We start from the raw sequence: 20359 nt of genomic DNA on the forward strand, positions 1-20359 counted from the left end.
TTTAAAAATTAAAAAAAAAAAAAAAAACAACCGGAAAACACCCAGCCGAACGGCTACAACCTCAAAGCGGCGTCAGGTACCGCGCGGAGACACCCGGAGCCGCCGTCGCGCGGCTGTATTGACCGTCGACGGGCGGCTGTAGCGCGTGAGCCGCCGCCTGTGCGGCGTCCGGCGGTGCGGGCTGTTGTCGGCGTCAGGCGGCGGGCGCTACCCCCACTTGATCTCCTTGTCCTCGGCGCTGAGGGGCAGCGTGCGGGTGACGACGCCGGTGCCGATGGTGCGGGAACCGTCGCGCAGGGTGAAGCGCTGCCCCTGCTCCAGCACCATCGGCTGCCGCAACAGGAGGCCCAGCTGGGTGTCCTCCCCCGGCATCACCATGTCCTGCCGGGTGACAACAACAACAACAACACCGTGACGGCCCGTGGGGGCTGAAGGGGGGTGCGGGGGTTCCCGGGGGGCGGCTGTACCTTGTCAGGCGGCAACAACACGCGACAGGCGATGTCCCAGGTGTGCGAGAACATGACGGGCATGTAGTGCGACACGAAGGGCTTGTGGCGCCCGCCCTCCTGCGGGCTCAGCACGTACACCTGGACAACAGGCGGCGGCGGCTGTAGCTCCCGGCGGCGGGGGGTTGTCACCCCCCAGCGGCCGCCTGACGGCGACACCCACCTGCGCCTCCACTTTCTGGTGCGGCTGTAGCGAGCCCGGGCGCGCCAGGACCATCCCGCGCCTGACGTCCTCGCGCTTCAGCCCCCGCAACAGCGCGCCCAGGTTGTCACCCGCCTCGGCGCGGTCCAGGCTCTTGTGGAACATCTCGATGCCTGGCGGGGAACAGCGCGACGGGGGCGTCAGCCGCGCGGGGGGGTTGTATCTGGAGGAAGTGGTGTCGCGGCTACACCGTGACATGGGTGTCACCTACACGGGCAGGTTGTGTTAGGAGTAAGTGGTGTCGGGGCTACACCGTGACATGGGTGTCACCCGCATGGATGGGTTGTATGCGGGGAAGTGGTGTCAGGGCTACACCGTGACATGGGTGTCACCTACACGGGCAGGTTGTGTTAGGAGTAAGTGGTGTCAGGGCAACAGCGTGACATGGGTGTCACCCGCATGGACAGGTTGTATAGGGGTAAGTGGTGTCAGGGCTACAGTGTGACATGGGTGTTACCCCCATGGTGGGTTGTATTAGGACTAAGTGGTGTCGGCGCTACAGCGTGACACGGGTGTCAATCGCACAGGTAGGTTGTATTAGGAATAAGCGCTGTCAGGGCTACAGCATGACATGGGTGTCACCCATGTGGGCAGGTTGTACAGGGGTAAGTGGTGTCAGGGCAACAGCGTGACCTGGGTGTCACCCCCATGGGTGGGTTGTATTAGAAGTAAGCGGTGTCAGGACTACAGCGTGACATGGGTGTCACCTACACAAGCAAGTTGTATAGGGGGAAGCGGTGCCTGGGCAACAGCGTGACATGGGTGTCACCCGCATGGGCAGGTTGTATGGGGGTAAATGGTGCTGGGGCAACAGCGCGACACGGGTGTAGGCGGATGCACGGGCGCCTGCCGAACAGTCGGCGGGGGCACCGCGTGCGGTTGTCCCTACCGGTGATGACGCTGCGCACGTGGCGGTTGTAGCCCAGGATCTCGCACTCGTCGCCCTTGCGCATGGTACCGCGTTCCAGCGTCCCCGTCACCACGGTGCCGCGGCCTGTAGGCGGGTAAAGGGGGGTTGTTGCCGCAGGGTGTTGCTGCATGAGGGTTGTTGCCGTGGGGTGTTGCTGTAGGAGTGTTGTTGCCGCGCGGGGGGTTGTGGCTGCGGGGTGTTGCTGTAGGGAGGTTGTTGCCGTGCGGGGGGGGGGGTTGCGGTAGGGGTGTTGTTCCCGCAGGGTGTTGCTGTAGGGGTGTTGTTGCTGTATGGGTGTTGTTGCCATGGGGGGTTGTTGCTGCGGGGTGCTGGTGTAGGGGGGTTGTTGCCACAGGGTGTTGCTGTAGGGGTGTTGTTGCCGCGCGGGGGGCGGGGGGGTTGCTGTAGGGGGGTTTTTCCCGCAGGGTGTTGCTGTGTGGGTGTTGTTGCTGCAGGGTGTTGCTGTGTGGGTGTTGTTGCTGCGCGAGGGGTTGTTGCCGCAGCGGGTGTTGCTGTAGGGGGGTTGTTGCCGCAGCGGGTGTTACTGTAGGGGGGGTTGTTCCTGCAGGGTGTTGCTATAGGGGTGTTGTTGCTGCAGTGGGTGTTGCTGTAGGGGTGTTGTTCCCGCAGGATGTTGCTGTAGGGGTGTTGTTGCCGCGGGGGTTGTTGCCGCGGGGGGTTGTTGCCGCGGGATGTTGCTGTATGGGGGGGGGGGGGGGGGTTGCTGCAGTGGGTGTTGCCGCGGGGGGGGTGGTGTTGTAGGGGTGTTGCTGTACGGGTGTTGCTGTAGGGGTGTTGTTGGCGCGCGGCTGTACCCGGGATGGAGTGCACGGCCTCCACGGGCAGCAGGAAGGGCTTGTCCAGGTCCCGCGGCGGTACCGGGATGTGGGTGTCAACGGCCTCCAACAGCTTCAGCACCGACTGTAGCCCCAGCTCCGGCTCCCGGTCCTGTCGGGGGGCGGGGCCACGGGGGGGCGGGGTCAGGGGGGGCGGGGCCTCAGTGGGGCCAATTGAACGGCCTGGGGGGGGGTGGGGATTGGGGAGGGGGGCGGAGCCTGGAGCAGTGGGAGGGGCTTGGGTGCAACAGGCGGTGTGGGGGCGGGGCCGAGTCTAAGGGGGCGGGGCCGGGGCGGGGGGGCGGGGCCTCTATGAGCTCTAATGTGCCGAGAACCCCCCCCATGGGCTGGGGATTGTGGGCGGGGCTAATGCAGTGGGCGGGGCCCGAGGGGGCGGAGCCACATCCTGGGGGCGGGGCCCACATGGCAGATGGAGCCGTGGTGGGGGAGGGAGCCGGGGGCGGGGCCAGGCGGCTGGGGGCGGGGCTGGGGGCGGGGCCCACGTGTTGGGGGCGGGGCCGGATCTCGGGGGCGGGGCCCGCGTGATGGGCGGGTCCGTCTTGGGCCCGGGGCGGGGCCTATGTGGTGGGCGGGTCCCAAGTGGAGGGGGAGGGGCCAGGCCCACATCCTGGGGGCGGGGGGGGGGCAGATCTCAGGGGCGGGGCTTATGTGATGGGCGGGGCCCATGCAGTGGGGGCGGGGGGAGCTGGGGGCCGGGCCGGGGCAGGTCCCATGTAGTGGGGGCGGGGTCAGATGGGGGCGGGGCCCACGTGATGGGCGGGGGCAGGGCAGGCGTTGGGGGCGGGGCCAGGCATTGGGGGCGGGGCCAGAGGCAGGTCCCACGCAGTGGGGGTGGGTCCGTGGGAGCTGGGGGCGGGTCCGGGGGCGGGTCCCACACGGTAGGGGTGGGGCCGGGGAGCTGGGGGCGGGGCCAGGCGTTGGGGGCGGGGCCGGGTCCCACGTGGTGGGGGGTGGGGCCGGGGGGAGCCGGGGGCGGGGCCCAGCGTTGGGAGTGGGTCCAACGTGGTGGGGGCGGGGCCTGGGGGCTGGAGGCGGGGCCAGGGGAGCTGGGGGCGGGGCCAAGCGTTGGGGGCGGGGGGCAGATCTCAGGGGCGGGGCTTATGTGATGGGCGGGGCCCACGTGTTGGGGGCGGGGCCGGGGCCAGACGTTGGGGGCGGGCCCGGGGGCGGGTCCCACACGGTGGGGGTGGGGCCGGGGGAGCCAGGGGCGGGTCCCGCGTGTTGGGGGCGGGGCCCACGTGATGGGTGGGGCAGGCGTTGGGGGCGGGGCCGGGTCCCACGTGGTGGGGGGCGGGGCCAGGGGAGCTGGGGGCGGGGCCAAGCGTTGGGAGTGGGTCCAACGCGGTGGGGGCGGGGGCTGGGGAGCTGGGGGCGGGGCCAAGCGTTGGGGGCGGGGGGGCAGATCTCAGGGGCGGGGCTTATGTGATGGGCGGGGCCCACGCGGCGGGGGCGGGGCTGAGGGGGCTGGGGGCGGGGCTAGGCATCAGGGGCGGGTCCCACGCGGCAGGGGCGGGGCCGGGGGTGCTGGGGGCGGGGCCAGGCGTTGGGGGCGGGGCCCACGTGATGGGCGGGGCAGGCTTTGGGGGCGGGGGCGGGTCCCACGCGGCGGGGGCGGGGCCAGGCGTTGGGGGCGGGTCCGGGGGCGGGTCCCACACGGTGGGGGCGGGGCCGGGGGAGCCGGGGGCGGGGCCAGGCGGCGGGGGGCGGGCCCGGGGGGCGGAGCCACGTGACCTCCAGGGCGCAGAGGGCGGAGCCGACGACCACGGGGGTGGAGTCGGCGTCCCACGTGGTGGGGGGCGGGGCCGGGGGGAGCTGGGGGCGGGGCCAAGCGTTGGGGGCGGGGGGGGCAGATCTCAGGGGCGGGGCTTATGTGATGGGCGGGGCCCACGCAGTGGGGGCGGGGGGAGCTGGGGGCGGGTCCCAGGCGTCGGGGGCGGGGCCGGGGGTGCTGGGGGCGGGGCCGGGGAGCCGGGGGCAGGGCCCGCGTGTCGGGGGCGGGTCCCATGCGGCAGGGGCGGGGCCGGGGGTGCTGGGGGCGGAGCCACGTGACCTCCAGGGCGCAGAGGGCGGAGCCGACGACCACGGGGGTGGAGTCGGCGTCGAAGCCGAACTCGGCCAGGAGCTCCCGGAGCTCCAGCTCCACCAGGGGGAGGAGCTCGGGGTCCCCCACGGCGTCCGCCTTGTTCACGAAGACCACCACGTGGCGGACCCCCACCTGGGGGCGGGGCCAGAGACACCATAGAGACCCGTGGGGAACCATAGAGACCATAGAGACCCATAGAGACCAACCCTGACCCATAGAGACCAACCCTGACCCATAGCGACCCGTAGAGAACCATAGAGACCCATAGGGACCCATAGAGACCCCACGGCGTCCGCCTTGTTCACGAAGACCACCACGTGGCGGACCCCCACCTGGGGGCGGGGCCAAGACACCATAGAGACCATGGAGACCATAGAGACCAACCCTGACCCATAGAGACCCATAGGGACCCATAGGGACCCATAGGGATCCATAGAGACCCATAGGGACCCATAGAGACCATAGAGACCCATAGGGACCCATAGAGACCCACAGGGACCCATAGGGACCCATAGAGACCCATAGAGACCCCATAGGGACCCATAGAGACCCATAGGGACCCATAAAGACCCATAGAGACCATAAAGACCCATAGAGACCCATAGAGACCCATAGGGACCCATAGATACAGACCCTGCCCCATAGCGACCCATAGTGCCCCACACCACCCCATAGCCGCCCTATAGCTGCCCCGTAGCTACCCCATAGCCACCCCACACCTGCCCCACACCCTGCCCCATAGCCACCCCATAGCCGCCCCATAGCGCCCCATAGCTGCCCCATAGCCACCCCACAGCAGCCCCATAGCCACCGCATAGCCGCCCCATAGCCCCCCATAGCCACCCCACAGCCGCCCCATAGCCACCCCATAGCGCCCCATAGCCGCCCCATAGCTGCCCCACACCCTGCCCCATAGCTGCCCCATAGCTGCCCCATAGCCACCCCATAGCGCCCCATAGCCACCCCATAGCTGCCCCATAGCGCCCCATGCCCTATAGCCCCCCATAGCTGCCCCATAGCGCCCCATAGCTACCCCACACCCGCCCCATAGCCACCCCATAGCGCCCCATAGCCGCCCCATAGCCACCCCATAGCCCCCCCATAGCCGCCCCATAGCCACCCCATGGTGCCCCATAGCCCCCCATAGCTGCCCCATAGCTGCCCCACACCTGCCCCATAGCCGCCCCATAGTGCCCCATAGCGCCCCATACCCACGCCATAGCCCCCCATAGCCGCCCCATAGCCCCCATAGCGCCCCACACCCGCCCCATAGCCACCCCATAGCCCCCCCATAGCTGCCCCATAGCCATCCCACACTTGCCCCATAGCCGCCCCATAGCTGCCCCACATTGCCCTATAGCCGCCCCACATCTCCCCACACCCCGCCCCACATCTCCCCACACCTGCTTGGCCAGCAGGAGGTGCTCGCGGGTCTGGGGCATCTGCCCGTCGGTCGCCGCCACCACCAGGATGCAGCCGTCGAGGGGGGCGGTGCCGGTGATCATGTTCTGGGGGCGGGGCCAGAGGAGGGGGCGTGACCGGGGGCGGGGCCACGGGCGGGGCCAATGGGGAGCGCCGGGGGGCGGGGCGGGACTCGGTGGGGGGCACAACCGGTTCCTATGGGGTGTTGTGGTTCCTATGGGGTGTTGGGGGCACAACCGGTTCCTATGGGGTGTTGTGGTTCCTATGGGGTGTTGGGGGCACAACCAGTTCCTATGGGGTGTTGGGGGCACAACTGGTTCCTATGGGGTGTTGTGGTTCCTATGGGGTGTTGTGGTTCCTATGGGGTGTTATGGGCACAACCGGTTCCTATGGGGTGTTGGGGGCACAACTGGTTCCTATGGGGTGTTGTGGTTCCTATGGGGTGTTGGGGACACAACCGGTTCCTATAGGGTGTTGGGGGGCACAACCAGTTCCTATGGGGTGTTGGGGGCACAACCGGTTTCTATGGGGTGTTATGGTTCCTATAGGGTGTTGGGGGGCACAACCAGTTCCTATGGGGTGTTGGGGGCACAACCGGTTTCTATGGGGTGTTGGGGGCACAACCAGTTCCTATGGGGTGTTACGGGGACAACCGGCCGCTATGGGGTGTTGGGGGCACAACCGGTTCCCATGGGGTGTTGTGGGCACAACCAGTTCCTATGGGGTGTTGTGGGCACAACCGGTTCCTATGGGGTGTTGGGGGCACAACCGGTTCCTATGGGGTGTTGTGGTTCCTATGGGGTGTTGTGGGCACAACCGGTTCCTATGGGGTGTTGGAGGCACAACTGGTTCCTATGGGGTGTTGTGGTTCCTATGGGGTGTTGCGGGCACAACTGGTTCCTATGGGGTGTTGGGGGCACAACCGGTTCCTATGGGGTGTTGTGGTTCCTATGGGGTGTTGGGGGCACAACCGGTTCCCATGGGGTGTTGGGGGCACAACCGGCCGCTATGGGGTGTTGGGGGCACAACCGGTTCCTATGGGGTGTTGTGGCTCCTATGGGGTGTTAGGGGCACAACCGGTTCCTATGGGGTGTTGGGGGCACAACCGGTTCCTATGGGGTGTTGTGGTTGCTATGGGGTGTTGGGGGCACAACCGGTTCCTATGGGGTGTTGGGGGCACAACCGGTTCCCATGGGGTGTTGGGGGCACAACCGGTTCCTATGGGGTGTTGTGGTTCCTATGGGGTGTTGGGGGCACAACCAGTTCCTATGGGGTGTTGGGGGCACAACCGGTTCCTATGGGGTGTTAGGAGCACAACCGGTTCCTATGGGGTGTTGTGGTTCCTATGGGGTGTTGGGGGCACAACCAGTTCCTATGGGGTGTTACGGGCACAACCGGTTCCTATGGGGTGTTGGGGGCACAACCGGTTCCTATGGGGTGTTGGGGGGGCACAACCGGATCCTATGGGGTGTTACGGGCACAACTGGTTCCTATGGGGTGTTGTGGTTCCTATGGGGTGTTGGGGGCACAACCGGTTCCCATGGGGTGTTGGGGGCACAACCGGTTCCTATGGGGTGTTGTGGTTCCTATGGGGTGTTGGGGACACAACCGGTTTCTATGGGGTGTTGTGGTTCCTATGGGGCGTTAGGGGCACAACCGGTTCCCATAGGGTGTTGTGGTTCCTATGGGGTGTTGGGGGCACAACCGGCCACTATGGGGTGTTGGGGGCACAACCGGTTCCTATGGGGTGTTGTGGTTCCTATGGGGTGTTGGAGGCACAACCGGTTCCTATGGGGTGTTGTGGGCACAACCAGTTCCTATGGGGTGTTGTGGTTCCTATGGGGTGTTGGGGGCACAACCAGTTCCTATGGGGTGTTGGGGGCACAACCGGTTCCTATGGGGTGTTGTGGTTCCTATGGGGTGTTGGGGGCACAACCGGTTCCTATGGGGTGTTAGGAGCACAACCGGTTCCTATGGGGTGTTGTGGTTCCTATGGGGTGTTGGGGGCACAACCAGTTCCTATGGGGTGTTACGGGCACAACCGGTTCCTATGGGGTGTTGGGGGCACAACCGGTTCCTATGGGGTGTTGGGGGGGCACAACCGGATCCTATGGGGTGTTACGGGCACAACTGGTTCCTATGGGGTGTTGTGGTTCCTATGGGGTGTTGGGGCACAACCGGTTCCCATGGGGTGTTGGGGGCACAACCGGTTCCTATGGGGTGTTGTGGTTCCTATGGGGTGTTGGGGACACAACCGGTTTCTATGGGGTGTTGTGGTTCCTATGGGGCGTTAGGGGCACAACCGGTTCCCATAGGGTGTTGTGGTTCCTATGGGGTGTTGGGGGCACAACCGGTTCCTATGGGGTGTTGGGGGCACAACCGGTTTCTATGGGGTGTTGTGGTTCCTATGGGGTGTTGCGGGCACAACCGGTTCCTATGGGGTGTTGTGGGCACAACCGGTTCCTATGGGGTGTTGTGGTTCCTATGGGGTGTTGTAGTTCCTATGGGGTGTTGGGGGGCACAACCGGTTTCTATGGGGTGTTGGGGGCACAACCGGCCGCTATGGGGTGTTAGGGGCAGAACCTGTTCCCATAGGGTGTTGTGGTTCCTATGGGGTGTTGCGCTTCCTATAGGGTGTTGTGCTTTCTACAAGGTATCACGGGAACAACGGTTCCTACTGGGTGTTGTGGTTCCTATGGGGGTATCATGGACACAATTGGGCCCTATGGGGTGTTGCGCTCCCTACGGGGTGTTGTGCTCCCTATAGGGTGTTGTGCTCCCTACAGGAGGTATTATGGGCACAATCGCTCCCTATGGGCTGTTGTAGTTCCTAGGGGCTGTTGCGGTGCCTATGGGGGTATTACAGACACAACCAGTTCCCAGCGGCTGTTGCAGTTCCTAATGGGTGTTGCGGTTCCTATGGGGTGTTGTGCTCCCTATGGGCTGTTGCGCTCCCTAGCGGCTGTTGCGGTCCCTACAGACTGTTGTGGTCCCTATGGGCTGTTGCAGTCCCTATGCGGTGTTGCAGTCCCTATGGGGTGTTGCGCTCCCTATAGGCTGTTGTGGTCCCTATAGGCTGTTGTGGTCCCTATAGGCTGTTGTGGTCCCTATGGGTTGTTGTGCTCCCTACGGGGTGTTGTGATCCCTACAGGGTGTTGCGCTCCCTATAGGGTGTTGTGCTCCCTATGCGGTGTTGTGGTCCCTAGCGGCTGTTGCGCTCCCTATGGGCTGTTGTGATCCCTATGGGTTGTTGTGATCCCTACAGGGTGTTTGGCTCCCTATAGGGTGTTGCGCTCCCTATAGGGTGTTGTGGTCCCTATGGGCTGTTGCGCTCCCTATGGGCTGTTGTGATCCCTATAGACTGTTGTGATCCCTATAGACTGTTGTTCTCCCTATAGGGTGTTGTGCTCCGTATGCGGTGTTGTGATCCCTAGCGGCTGTTGCGCTCCCTACAGGGTGTTGTGATCCCTACAGACGATTGTGCTCCCTATGGGGTGTTGTGCTCCCTACAGGGTGTTGTGATCCCTACAGGCGGTTGTGCTCCCTATAGGGTGTTGTGCTCCCTACAGGGTGTTGTGATCCCTACAGGCGGTTGTGCTCCCTATGGGGTGTTGTGCTCCCTACAGGGTGTTGTGCTCCCTACAGGCGGTTGTGATCCCTATGGGTTGTTGCGCTCCCTATGGGTTGTTGCGCTCCCCACGGGCTGTTGCGGTCCCCCCGGCGCCGCACAGCCGGCGCCGTCACCTTGACGTAGTCGGCGTGGCCGGGACAGTCGGTGTGCGCGTAGTGGTGCGCGGCTGTTGTGCTCCCTATGGGCTGTTGCGCTCCCTATGGGTTGTTGTGCTCCCTATGGGTTGTTGTGCTCCCTATGGGTTGTTGTGCTCCCTATGGGCTGTTGTGATCCCTACAGGGTGTTGTGCTCCCTATGGGCTGTTGCGCTCCCTATGGGTTGTTGTGCTCCCTACAGGGTGTTGCGCTCCCTATGGGGTGTTGTGGTCCCTATGGGCTGTTGCGCTCTCTATGGGCTGTTGTGATCCCTATAGACTGTTGTGCTCCCTATAGGGTGTTGTGCTCCCTATGCGGTGTGGTGATCCCTACAGGCGGTTGTGATCCCTATGGGTTGTTGTGCTCCCTATGGGTTGTTGCGCTCCCCACGGGCTGTTCCGGTCCCCCCGGTGCCGCACACCCGTCGCCGTCACCTTGACGTAGTCGGCGTGGCCGGGACAGTCGGTGTGCGCGTAGTGCCGCGCGGCTGTTGTGATCCCTACAGGGTGTTGTGCTCCCTATGGGTTGTTGTGATCCCTACAGGCTGTTGTGCTCCCTATGGGGTGTTGTGATTCCTAGCGGCTGTTGCGCTCCCTATGGGTTGTTGCGCTCCCTACGGGGTGTTGTGATCCCTATGGGGTGTTGTGATCCCTACAGAGTGTTGTGATCCCTACAGGGTGTTGCGCTCCCTATAGGGCGTTGTGCTCCCTAGCGGCTGTTGCGCTCCCTATGGGTTGTTGTGATTCCTAGCGGCTGTTGCGCTCCCTACAGGGTGTTGTGCTCCCTACAGGGTGTTGTGCTCCCTATGGGGTGTTGTGCTCCCTAGCGGCTGTTGCGCTCCCTATGGGTTGTTGCGCTCCCTATGGGCTGTTGCGCTCCCTATGGGCTGTTGCGCTCCCTATGGGTTGTTGTGCTCCCTATGGGGTGTTGTGGTTCCCTATGGGTTGTTGCGCTCCCCATGGGCTGTTCCGGTCCCCCCGGTGCGCACACCCGGCGCCGTCACCTTGACGTAGTCGGCGTGGCCGGGACAGTCGGTGTGCGCGTAGTGGCGCGCGGCTGTTGTGCTCCCTATGGGCTGTTGTGCTTCCTAGAGGGCTGTTGTGAGCACAACTGATTCCTGTAGGGGGTGTCATGGACACAATCGGTCCCTATGGGCTGTTGTGGTCCCTATGGGGTGTTGCGGTTCCTAGGGGCTGTTGCATGCACACCCAATTCCTATGGGCTGTTGTGATCCCTAGCGGCTGTTGCGCTCCCTATAGACTGTTCCGGTCCCCCCGGTGCCGCACAGCCGGCGCCGTCACCTTGACGTAGTCGGCGTGGCCGGGACAGTCGGTGTGCGCGTAGTGCCGCGCGGCTGTTGCGTACTCCACGTGGGCCGCGTTGATGGTGATCCCGCGCGCCCGCTCCTCCGGCGCGTTGTCGATGTCCTCGTAGCGGCGGTACCGGGCGCCGCCTGACGCCGACAGGACTGCGGGGAGGGGACGGGCTGGGACCCACAGCGACCCATAGGGACCCATAGACCCCATAGAAACCCCATAGAGAACCATACGGACCCCATAGAGACCCATAGGGACCCATAGGGACCCATAGAGACCCATAGGGACCCCTAGAGACCCATAGGGACCCATAGGGACCAATAGGGACCCATGGGGACCCATAGAGACCATAGAGACCCATAGAAACCCCATAGGGACCCATAGAGACCCATAGAGACCCATAGAGACCCATAAGGACCCCATATCGACCCATACAGACCCAGAGACCCCATAGAGACTCATAGAGACCCATAGAGACCCATAGAGACCCATAGGGACCCATAGAGACCCATAGACCCCATAGGGACCCATAGGGACCTATAGGGATCCATAGGGACCCATAGGGACCCATAGGAACCCATAGAGACCATAGCGACCCATAGAGACCCATAGAGACCCATAGGGACCCATAGGGACCCATAGGGATCCATAGGGATCCATAGGGACCCATAGAGACCCATAGGGACCCATAGAGACCATAGCGACCCATAGAGACCCATAGGGACCCATAGGGACCCATAGAGCCCCATAGAGCCCCATAGAAACCCATAGGAACCCATAGACCCCACAGAACCCCACAGAAGCCCCGCCCCCTTTAGCCCCGCCCCCTTTAGCCCCGCCCACTCTTGGTGATGGCCGCCGTCAGCGTGGTCTTCCCGTGGTCCCATAGACCCCATAGAGCCCCATAGACCCCATAGCGCCCCACAGAGGCCCCGCCCCACAGAGGCCCCGCCCCCTGTAGCCCCGCCCACTCTTGGTGATGGCCGCCGTCAGCGTCGTCTTCCCATGGTCCCATAGACCCCATAGACCCCATAGAGCCCCATAGACCCCATAAACCCCCATAGCGCCCATAGAGGCCCCGCCCCCTTTAGCCCCGCCCCCTTTAGCCCCGCCCACTCTTGGTGATGGCCGCCATCAGCGTCGTCTTCCCGTGGTCCCATAGACCCCATAGAGCCCCATAGACCCCATAGACCCCATAGACCCCATAGAGCCCCATAGGGCCCCACAGACCCCATAGGGCCCCACAGAGGCCCCGCCCCATCGAGGCCCCGCCCCACAGAAGCCCCGCCCCTTTAGCCCCGCCCACTCTTGGTGATGGCCGCCGTCAGCGTCGTCTTCCCATGGTCCCATAGACCCCATAGAGCCCCATAGACCCCATAAACCCCCATAGCGCCCCACAGAGGCCCCGCCCCCTTTAGCCCCGCCCCACAGAAGCCCCGCCCCCTGTAGCCCCGCCCACTCTTGGTGATGGCCGCCGTCAGCGTCGTCTTCCCATGGTCCCATAGACCCCATAGAGCCCCATAGACCCTATAGACCCCATAAACCCCCATAGCGCCCATAGAGGCCCCGCCCCATCGAGGCCCCGCCCCATCGAGGCCCCGCCCCCTGTAGCCCCGCCCACTCTTGGTGATGGCCGCCGTCAGCGTGGTCTTCCCGTGGTCCCATAGACCCCATAGGGCCCCACAGAGGCCCCGCCCCACAGAGGCCCCGCCCCCTGTAGCCCCGCCCACTCTTGGTGATGGCCGCCGTCAGCGTGGTCTTCCCGTGGTCCCATAGACCCCATAGAGCCCCATAGACCCATAAAACCCCATAGCGCCCCACAGAGGCCCCGCCCCCTTTAGCCCCGCCCATCGAGGCCCCGCCCCCTTTGGCCCCGCCCACTCTTGGTGATGGCCGCCGTCAGCGTGGTCTTCCCGTGGTCCCATAGACCCCATAGACCCCATAGACCCCATAGCGCCCCATAGACCCCATAGACCCCATAGTGCCCCACAGAGGCCCCGCCCCACAGAGGCCCCGCCCCACAGAAGCCCCGCCCCCTGTAGCCCCGCCCACTCTTGGTGATGGCCGCCGTCAGCGTCGTTTTCCCATGGTCCCATAGACCCCATAGACCCCATAGACCCCATAGCGCCCCACAGAGGCCCCGCCCCATCGAGGCCCCGCCCCCGGAAGCCCCGCCCCCTGTAGCCCCGCCCACTCTTGGTGATGGCCGCCGTCAGCGTGGTCTTCCCATGGTCCCATAGACCCCATAGAGCCCCATAGACCCCATAGCGCCCCACAGAGGCCCCGCCCCACCGAGGCCCCGCCCCCTTTAGCCCCGCCCCCTGTAGCCCCGCCCACTCTTGGTGATGGCCGCTGTCAGCGTCGTCATCCCATGGTCCCATAGAGCCCCATAGACCCCATAGACCCCATAGACCCCATAGAGCCCCATAGACCCCATAGCGTCCCACAGAGGCCCCGCCCCACAGAAGCCCCGCCCCCTTTAGCCCCGCCCCTCCAGAGGCCCCGCCCACTCTTGGTGATGGCCGCCGTCAGCGTGGTCTTCCCGTGGTCCACGTGGCCGATGGTCCCCACGTTGACGTGGGGCCGGTCCCGCACGAAGGCGCCTTTGGGCTCCGCCCCCAGGGCGCGGCGGGGCGGGGCCTGAGGGGAGGGCGGGGCTTGTGAGGCCCCGCCCCCTGGAACCCCTCCCCCGTTAGCCCCGCCCCCCTTGGTAACCCTACCCCCTATTAGTCCTGCCCCCTTGGTAGCCCCGCCCCCTTGGTAGCCCCGCCCCATTGGTAGCCCCACCCCTATTAGCCCCGCCCTCTTAGTAGCCCCGCCCCATTAGCCCCGCCCCCTTTGGAAACCACCCATTAGCCCCGCCCCCTGGTAGCCCCACCCCCTATTAGCCCCGCCCCCTTGGTAGCCCCGCCCCCATCAGCCCCGCCCCCTTTGGAATCCACCCCATTAGCCCCGCCCCCGGTAACCCACCCCCATTAGCCCCGCCCCCATTAGCCCTGCCCCTTGGTGACCCCGCCTCTTTGTAACCCACCCCTATTAGCCCCGCCCCCCTTGGTAACCCCACCCCCTATTAGCCCCGCCCCTTGGTAGCCCCACCCCCTTTGGAATCCACCCATTAGCCCCGCCCCCTTTGGACTCCACCCATTGGCCCCGCCCCCTCGGTAGCCCCGCCCCCTCGGTAGCCCCGCCCCCATTAGCCCCGCCCCCTTTGGAATCCACCCATTGCCCCGCCTCCTTGGTAGCCCCGCCCCCCATTAGCCCCGCCCCCTTGGTGGCCCCACCCCTTTGTAACCCACCCGTTAGCCCCGCCCCCTCGGTGGCCCCGCCCCCTTGGTAGCCCCGTCCCCAATGGCCCCGCCCCCTTTGCAACCCACCCCATTAGCCCTGCCCCCTGTTAGCCCCGCCCCTTGGTGGCCCCGCCCCCTTGGTAACCCACCCCTATTAGCCCCGCCCCTTGGTAGCCCCGCCCCCTTTGGAATCCACCCCATTAGCCCCGCCCCCGGTAACCCACCCCATTAGCTCCGCCCCCATTAGCCCCGCCCCTTGGTGACCCCGCCCCTTTGCAACCCACCCCTATTAGCCCCGCCCCCTTGGTAACCCCGCCCCCATTGGCCCCGCCCCTTAGTGGCCCCGCCCCCTTGGTAGTCCCACCCTATTAGCCCTGCCCCCTTGGTAACCCCTCCCCTTGACAACCCCTCCTGTAGTAACCCCGCCCCCTGGTAGCCCCGCCCCCGAGTAGCTCCGCCCCCGATAACTCCGCCCCCCATAGACCCCACCCCCGATAAGCCCCGCCCCCAGGGAACCCCAACAATAACCCCCTGCCCTGATAAGCTCCGCCCATGAGAAGCCCCGCCCCTTGTAGCCCCGCCCCCAGTAAACCCCGCCCCCGGTCAACCCCAGGCCCCGGTAACTCCACCCCCCCGATAGCCCCACCCCCCATAACGCCCAATAAGCCCCGCCCCCAGGGAAGCCCCGCCCCCAGCATGAAACCCAACCCCCTCCCCATATAAACCCCAGCACCTTTAGCCCCGCCCCTGCACAAGCCCCGCCCCCGTGCAAGCCCCGCCCCTATACCCCTTTCTGCCCATAGCCCCGCCCCCTCGGCAAAAGCCCCGCCCCCTCTATCCCCCCGCCACAAGCCCCGCCCCAATAGCCCCTCCCCCTCCATACAAGCCCCGCCCCCTCTTGGCCCCGCCCCCTCTTGGCCCCGCCCCCGCTCTCACCCCGCCCAGGGCGGTCACGAGGCGGCTCCGGAGCCCTGCGGGGGGGGGGGAGGGAGGTCACGGGGGGGTCACAGGAAGACCCCGCCCCCCCAGGAGCCACGTGACCCCAAGCCCCGCCCCCTGCCCCCCCCCGCGCCCCCCCCGGCCCCCCCCGCCCGCACCGGCACTTCCGGCGCGCGCCGCGCGCAGCAGCACCCCGGGCGGCGCCATCTTGCCGTGCTGGCCACGCCTCCCACGGGCCGGAAGTGACGTCGCTTTCCGGCGGCCGAGGGAGAGGCGGGAAGAGCCGAAGGGGCCGCGCGGGAAGAGCCGAGCGCGGGAGGGGGGAGGAGCCGGAAATGAGCGAGGCGGCACCGGAAGGGCCCGAAGCCGAGGGGAAGGGCGGAAGTGCCCGAAGGGGCCCGAAGGGAGGCGGAAATTCCCGAAGCGGCTCCGGAAGTGCCCGAAGGGGCCGGAGAGGGCGGAAATTCCCGAAGAGGCTCCGGAAGTGCCCGAAGGGACCGGAGGGGGCGGAAATACCCGAAGTGGCTCCGGAAGGACCCGAAGGGACCCGAACCGCCTCCCCCCCCGCATCGTGTCCCCAGCGGCCCCAAAACCGCTTCGTTTCCACCCAAAAAGGACCGAGAAAAACACTAAAAAAAAAAAACTGTTCGGCACCAAAAAAGACCCTGAAAAAGCCCCAAACCTCCTCCAGCCCCAAAAGAGCCCAAAATGGGCCCCAAAAGAGGGCAAATCCCCCCCAAAACCCCCATGTCCCCAATGTCCCCGTGTCCCCCCATGTCCCCAATGTCCCCCTATTGTCCCCAATGTCCCCCCATTGTCCCCATTGTCCCCAATGTCCCTCCATGTCCCCCATTGTCCCCATTGTCCCCATTGTCCCCCCAATGTCCCCAATGTCCCCAATGTCCCCCCCAAGTCCCCCATGTCCCCCTATTGTCCCCATTGTCCCCAATGTCCCCCCATTGTCCCCAATGTCCCCCCATTGTCCCCCATTGTCCCCATTGTCCCCATTGTCCCCAATGTCCCCCCATGTCCCCCAATGTCCCCCCATGTCCCCCCATGTCCCCCCATTGTCCCCAATGTCCCCCCAATGTCCCCCCATGTCCCTCCATGTCCCCCATTGTCCCCATTGTCCCCCATGTCCCCCTATTGTCCCCATTGTCCCCAATGTCCCCCAATGTCCCCCCATTGTCCCCAATGTCCCCCCATGTCCCCCATGTCCCCCTATTGTCCCCAATGTCCCCATTGTCCCCAATGTTCCCATTGTCCCCATTGCCCCTATTGTCCCCATTGTCCCCCCATGTCCCCATGTCCCCCTATTGTCCCCAATATCCCCCTATTGTCCCCATTGTCCCCAATGTCCCAATGTCCCCCAATGTCCCCCAATGTCCCCCCATGTCCCCCCATTGTCCCCAATGTCCCCATTATCCCCCCATTGTCCCCAATGTCCCCCATTGTCCCCATTATCCCCATTGTCCCCAATGTCCCCCCATGTCCCCCAATGTCCCCCCCATTGTCCCCAATGTCCCCCATTGTCCCCATTGTCCCCAATGTCCCAATGTCCCCAATGTCCCCATGTCCCCCCATTGTCCCCCAATGTCCCCCCATGTCCCCCCATTGTCCCCCATTGTCCCCATTGTCCCCATTGTCCCCAAAGGGGCGGTCCCGGTGTCCCCCCCCGCCCCCCCCAGGGCCACCTGTGTCCCCTGGGGACCCCGTCACGCTCCAGGGCCCCCCCCTTTGGTGACAACTTCCTGTCCCCAACGGGAAGATGGCGGCGCCGGGGCCCGTCCCCATCGTCCCCATTGTCCCCATTGTCCCCATTGTCCCCATTGTCCCCATTGTCCCCCCCCTGTTGTTGCTGCTGGCGCTGGCGGCCACCGGGGGGGGGGGGGACGGCGGCCACCGGGAGCCCCCCCAGGAGCAACGTGACCGGTAGGAGGGGACAATGGGGACAATGGGGACAATGGGGACAATGGAGACAATGGGGACAATGGGGGGAATGGGGGGATATTGGGGACAATGGGGACAATGGGGACAATGGGGGACATTGGGGACAATGGGGACAATAGGGGGACATGGGGGACAATGGGGGGAATGGGGACAATGGGGACAATGGGGACATTGGGGACATGGGGGGACAATGGGGGATATTGGGGACAATGGGGGGACATGGGGGGACAATGGGGACAATGGGGGGATATTGGGGACAATGGGGACAATGGGAGACAATGGGGACAATGGGGACATTGGGGACAATTGGGACAATGGGGACAATGGGGACAATGGGGGACATTGGGGGGACATTGGGGACAATGGGGGGACATGGGGACAATGGGGACATGGGGGGACAATGGGGACATTGGGGGGACATTGGGGACAATGGGGGGACATTGGGGACAATGGGGACAATGGGGGGACAATGGGGACAATGGGGACAATGGGGGACATTGGGGACCATGGGGACAATAGGGGACAATGGGGACAATAGGGGGACATTGGGGACAATGGGGACAATGGGGACAATGGGGGGACAATGGGGACAATGGGGACAATGGGGGACATTGGGGACCATGGGGACAATAGGGGACAATGGGGACAATAGGGGGACATGGGGGGACATTGGGGACATGGGGAGACAATGGGGACATTGGGGACAATGGAGGGACAATGGGGACAATGGGGACAATGGGGACAATGGGGGGACATTGGGGACATTGGGGACAATGGGGGACATGGGGGGACAATGGGGGATATTGGGGTCAATGGGGACAATGGGGACACGGGGGGCGGGGCTCGGGGGGGGGACTCGTTTGGCCCCGCCCCCTCCCGCAGCCTCCTGGCCCCGCCCCCTTCCGGTCGTCGCCGCCTCCGCCGCTTACGTCACCCTCGGGGCTCTGGTGCTGGGGGGGCTCTGGCGACGTCACCGCGGTGAGCGGGGGGGGCGGGGCCTGGGGAGGGTCACGTGGGGCGGGGGGAGCCGGGGGCGGAGCCTGGGGGGGGGTCACGTGTGGCGGGGGGAGCCGGGGGCGGGGCCTGGGGGTCACGTGGGGAGGGGGCGAGGCGGGGGGCGGGGCCGCCCTGTGGAATCCGGGGGGGGGGGGGGCGCCCCATAGGGCTCTATGGGGAGATGTGGGGTGCCCCATAGCGCTATGGGGTGGGATGTGGGGTGCCCCATAGGGCTCTATGGGGAGATGTGGGGCGCCCCATAGGGCTATGGGGTGGGATGTGGGGTGCCCCATAGGGCTCTATGGGGAGATGTGGGGCGCCCCATAGGGCTGCATTGGGGGGGTGTGGGGTGCCCCATAGGGGTCTATGGGGAGATGTGGGGCGCCCCATAGGGCTATGGGGAGATGTGGGGCGCCCCATAGGGGTCTATGGGGAGATGTGGGGCGCCCCATAGGGGTCTATGGGGAGATGTGGGGCGCCCCATAGGGCTATGGGGAGATGTGGGGCGCCCCATAAGGGTCTATGGGGGGATGTGGGGTGCCCCATAGCGCTATGGGGTGGGATGTGGGGTGCCCCATAGGGCTCTATGGGGAGATGTGGGGCGCCCCATAGCGCTCGGGGGGTCCCACGTCCCTCCCCCCCCCCAGCCCTGCAGAGCCGGAGGCGCCGGCGGCGGCTGCAGGACCCGGCGCGGAGGTGGGGGGGGGCGCTATGGGGCGCTATGGGGCAGGGGCGCTATGGGGCGCTATGGGGCAGGGGTCAGGGGCCGCTACGGGGCGCTATGGGGCGGGGAGCACTATGGGGCGCTATGGGGTGCTATGGGTCGGGGGGGCTATGGGGTGGGGGGGGGCTATGGGGCAGGAGGGGCTATGGGGCGGGGAGGGCGCTATGGGGCGCTATGGGGCAGGGGTCGGGGCCGCTATGGAGCGCTATGGGGCGGGGGGGGCTATGGGGGCGCTATGGGGCGGGGGGTGCTATGGGGCAGGGGTCGGGGCCGCTATGGGGCAGGGGGGCTATGGGGCGCTATGGGGCAGGGGGGGCTGTGGGGCGCTATGGGGCAGGGGATACGGGAGGGTCTGTGGGGCAGAGGCTCCCTGAGGGGCTCTATGGGGCTCGGGGGAGGTCCCCATGGGGCCTGGTTTTCTATGGGGCAGCAGGGGTCTCTATGGGGCAGGGGGGGTCTCTATGGGGCAGGTTGTTCTATGGGGCAGGGGGGTCTCTATGGGTCTCTATGGGGCTGGGGAGGTCTCTATGGGGCAGGGGGGGTCTCTATGGGGCAGCTTGTTCTATGGGGCTGGGGGGGTCTATATGGGGTTAGGGGGGTCTCTATGGGGCAGGGGAGGGTCTCTATGGGGCAGAGAGGTCTCTATGGGTCTCTATGGGTGAGGGAGGTCTCTATGGGGCGGGGGAGGTCTCTATGGGGCAGGGGGGGTCTCTATGGGGCAGGTTGTTCTATGGGGCAGGGGGGTCTCTATGGGTCTCTATGGGGCGGGGGGGTCTCTATGGGGCAGGGGGGTCTCTATGGGGCAGGGGGGGTCTCTATGGGTCTCTATGGGGCTGGGGAGGTCTCTATGGGGCAGGGGGGGGTCTCTATGGGTCTCTATGGGGCTGGGGAGGTCTCTATGGGGCAGGTTGTTCTATGGGGCAGGGAGGTCTCTATGGGGCAGGGGAGGGTCTCTATGGGGCTGGGGAGGTCTCTATGGGGCAGGGGGGTCTCTATGGCTCTCTATGGGGCTGGGGGATCTCTATGGGTCTCTATGGGTCTCTATGGGGCAGGGGGGTCTCTATGGGGCAGGTTGTTCTATGGGGCAGGGAGGTCTCCATGGGTCTCTATGGGGCTGGGGAGGTCTCTATGGGGCGGGGGGGGGGTCTCTATGGGTCTCTATGGGGCAGAGCCCCACCCCCCTCCCCCCATGTCCCCCCCCAGGTTTTTCCGGGTGGCGGCGCCCGATCCCCAGAGCCCCTATGGGAACGTGCTCTGCCCCACGGCGACCGCCCGTGAGCCCCATAGCGACCCCACCCTGCCCCATAGCGACCCCCGTCCTGCCCCATAGCGACCCCCCCAACACCCCCGTCCTGCCCCATAGCGACCCCCATCCTGCCCCACAGCGACCCCCATCCTGCCC

The 20359-nt window shown here is 65.7% G+C and overlaps 1 protein-coding gene across 1 annotated transcript; it reads right to left on the reverse strand.

The window, feature by feature from the left end:
* Positions 1 to 204: 204 nt before the first annotated feature.
* Positions 205 to 14037, reverse strand: TUFM (Tu translation elongation factor, mitochondrial). The gene is made up of 10 exons (XM_088538138.1): positions 14032 to 14037; positions 13572 to 13701; positions 11047 to 11213; positions 5962 to 6066; positions 4526 to 4690; positions 2434 to 2566; positions 1598 to 1702; positions 670 to 821; positions 468 to 587; positions 205 to 381 (listed from the first exon to the last, which is right to left on the reverse strand). Exons 1-10 carry the CDS (start codon positions 14035 to 14037, stop codon positions 208 to 210), a joined length of 1257 nt encoding a protein of 418 aa, XP_088394264.1. The 3' UTR covers positions 205 to 207.
* Positions 14038 to 20359: the final 6322 nt, after the last annotated feature.

The sequence above is a fragment of the Tinamus guttatus genome, unplaced genomic scaffold (genome assembly GCF_059628265.1).
Source record: "Tinamus guttatus ecotype Peru unplaced genomic scaffold, ASM5962826v1 Tinamus_guttatus_pri_ptg000928l, whole genome shotgun sequence".
In the NCBI taxonomy this organism is placed as follows: Eukaryota; Metazoa; Chordata; class Aves; order Tinamiformes; family Tinamidae; genus Tinamus; species Tinamus guttatus.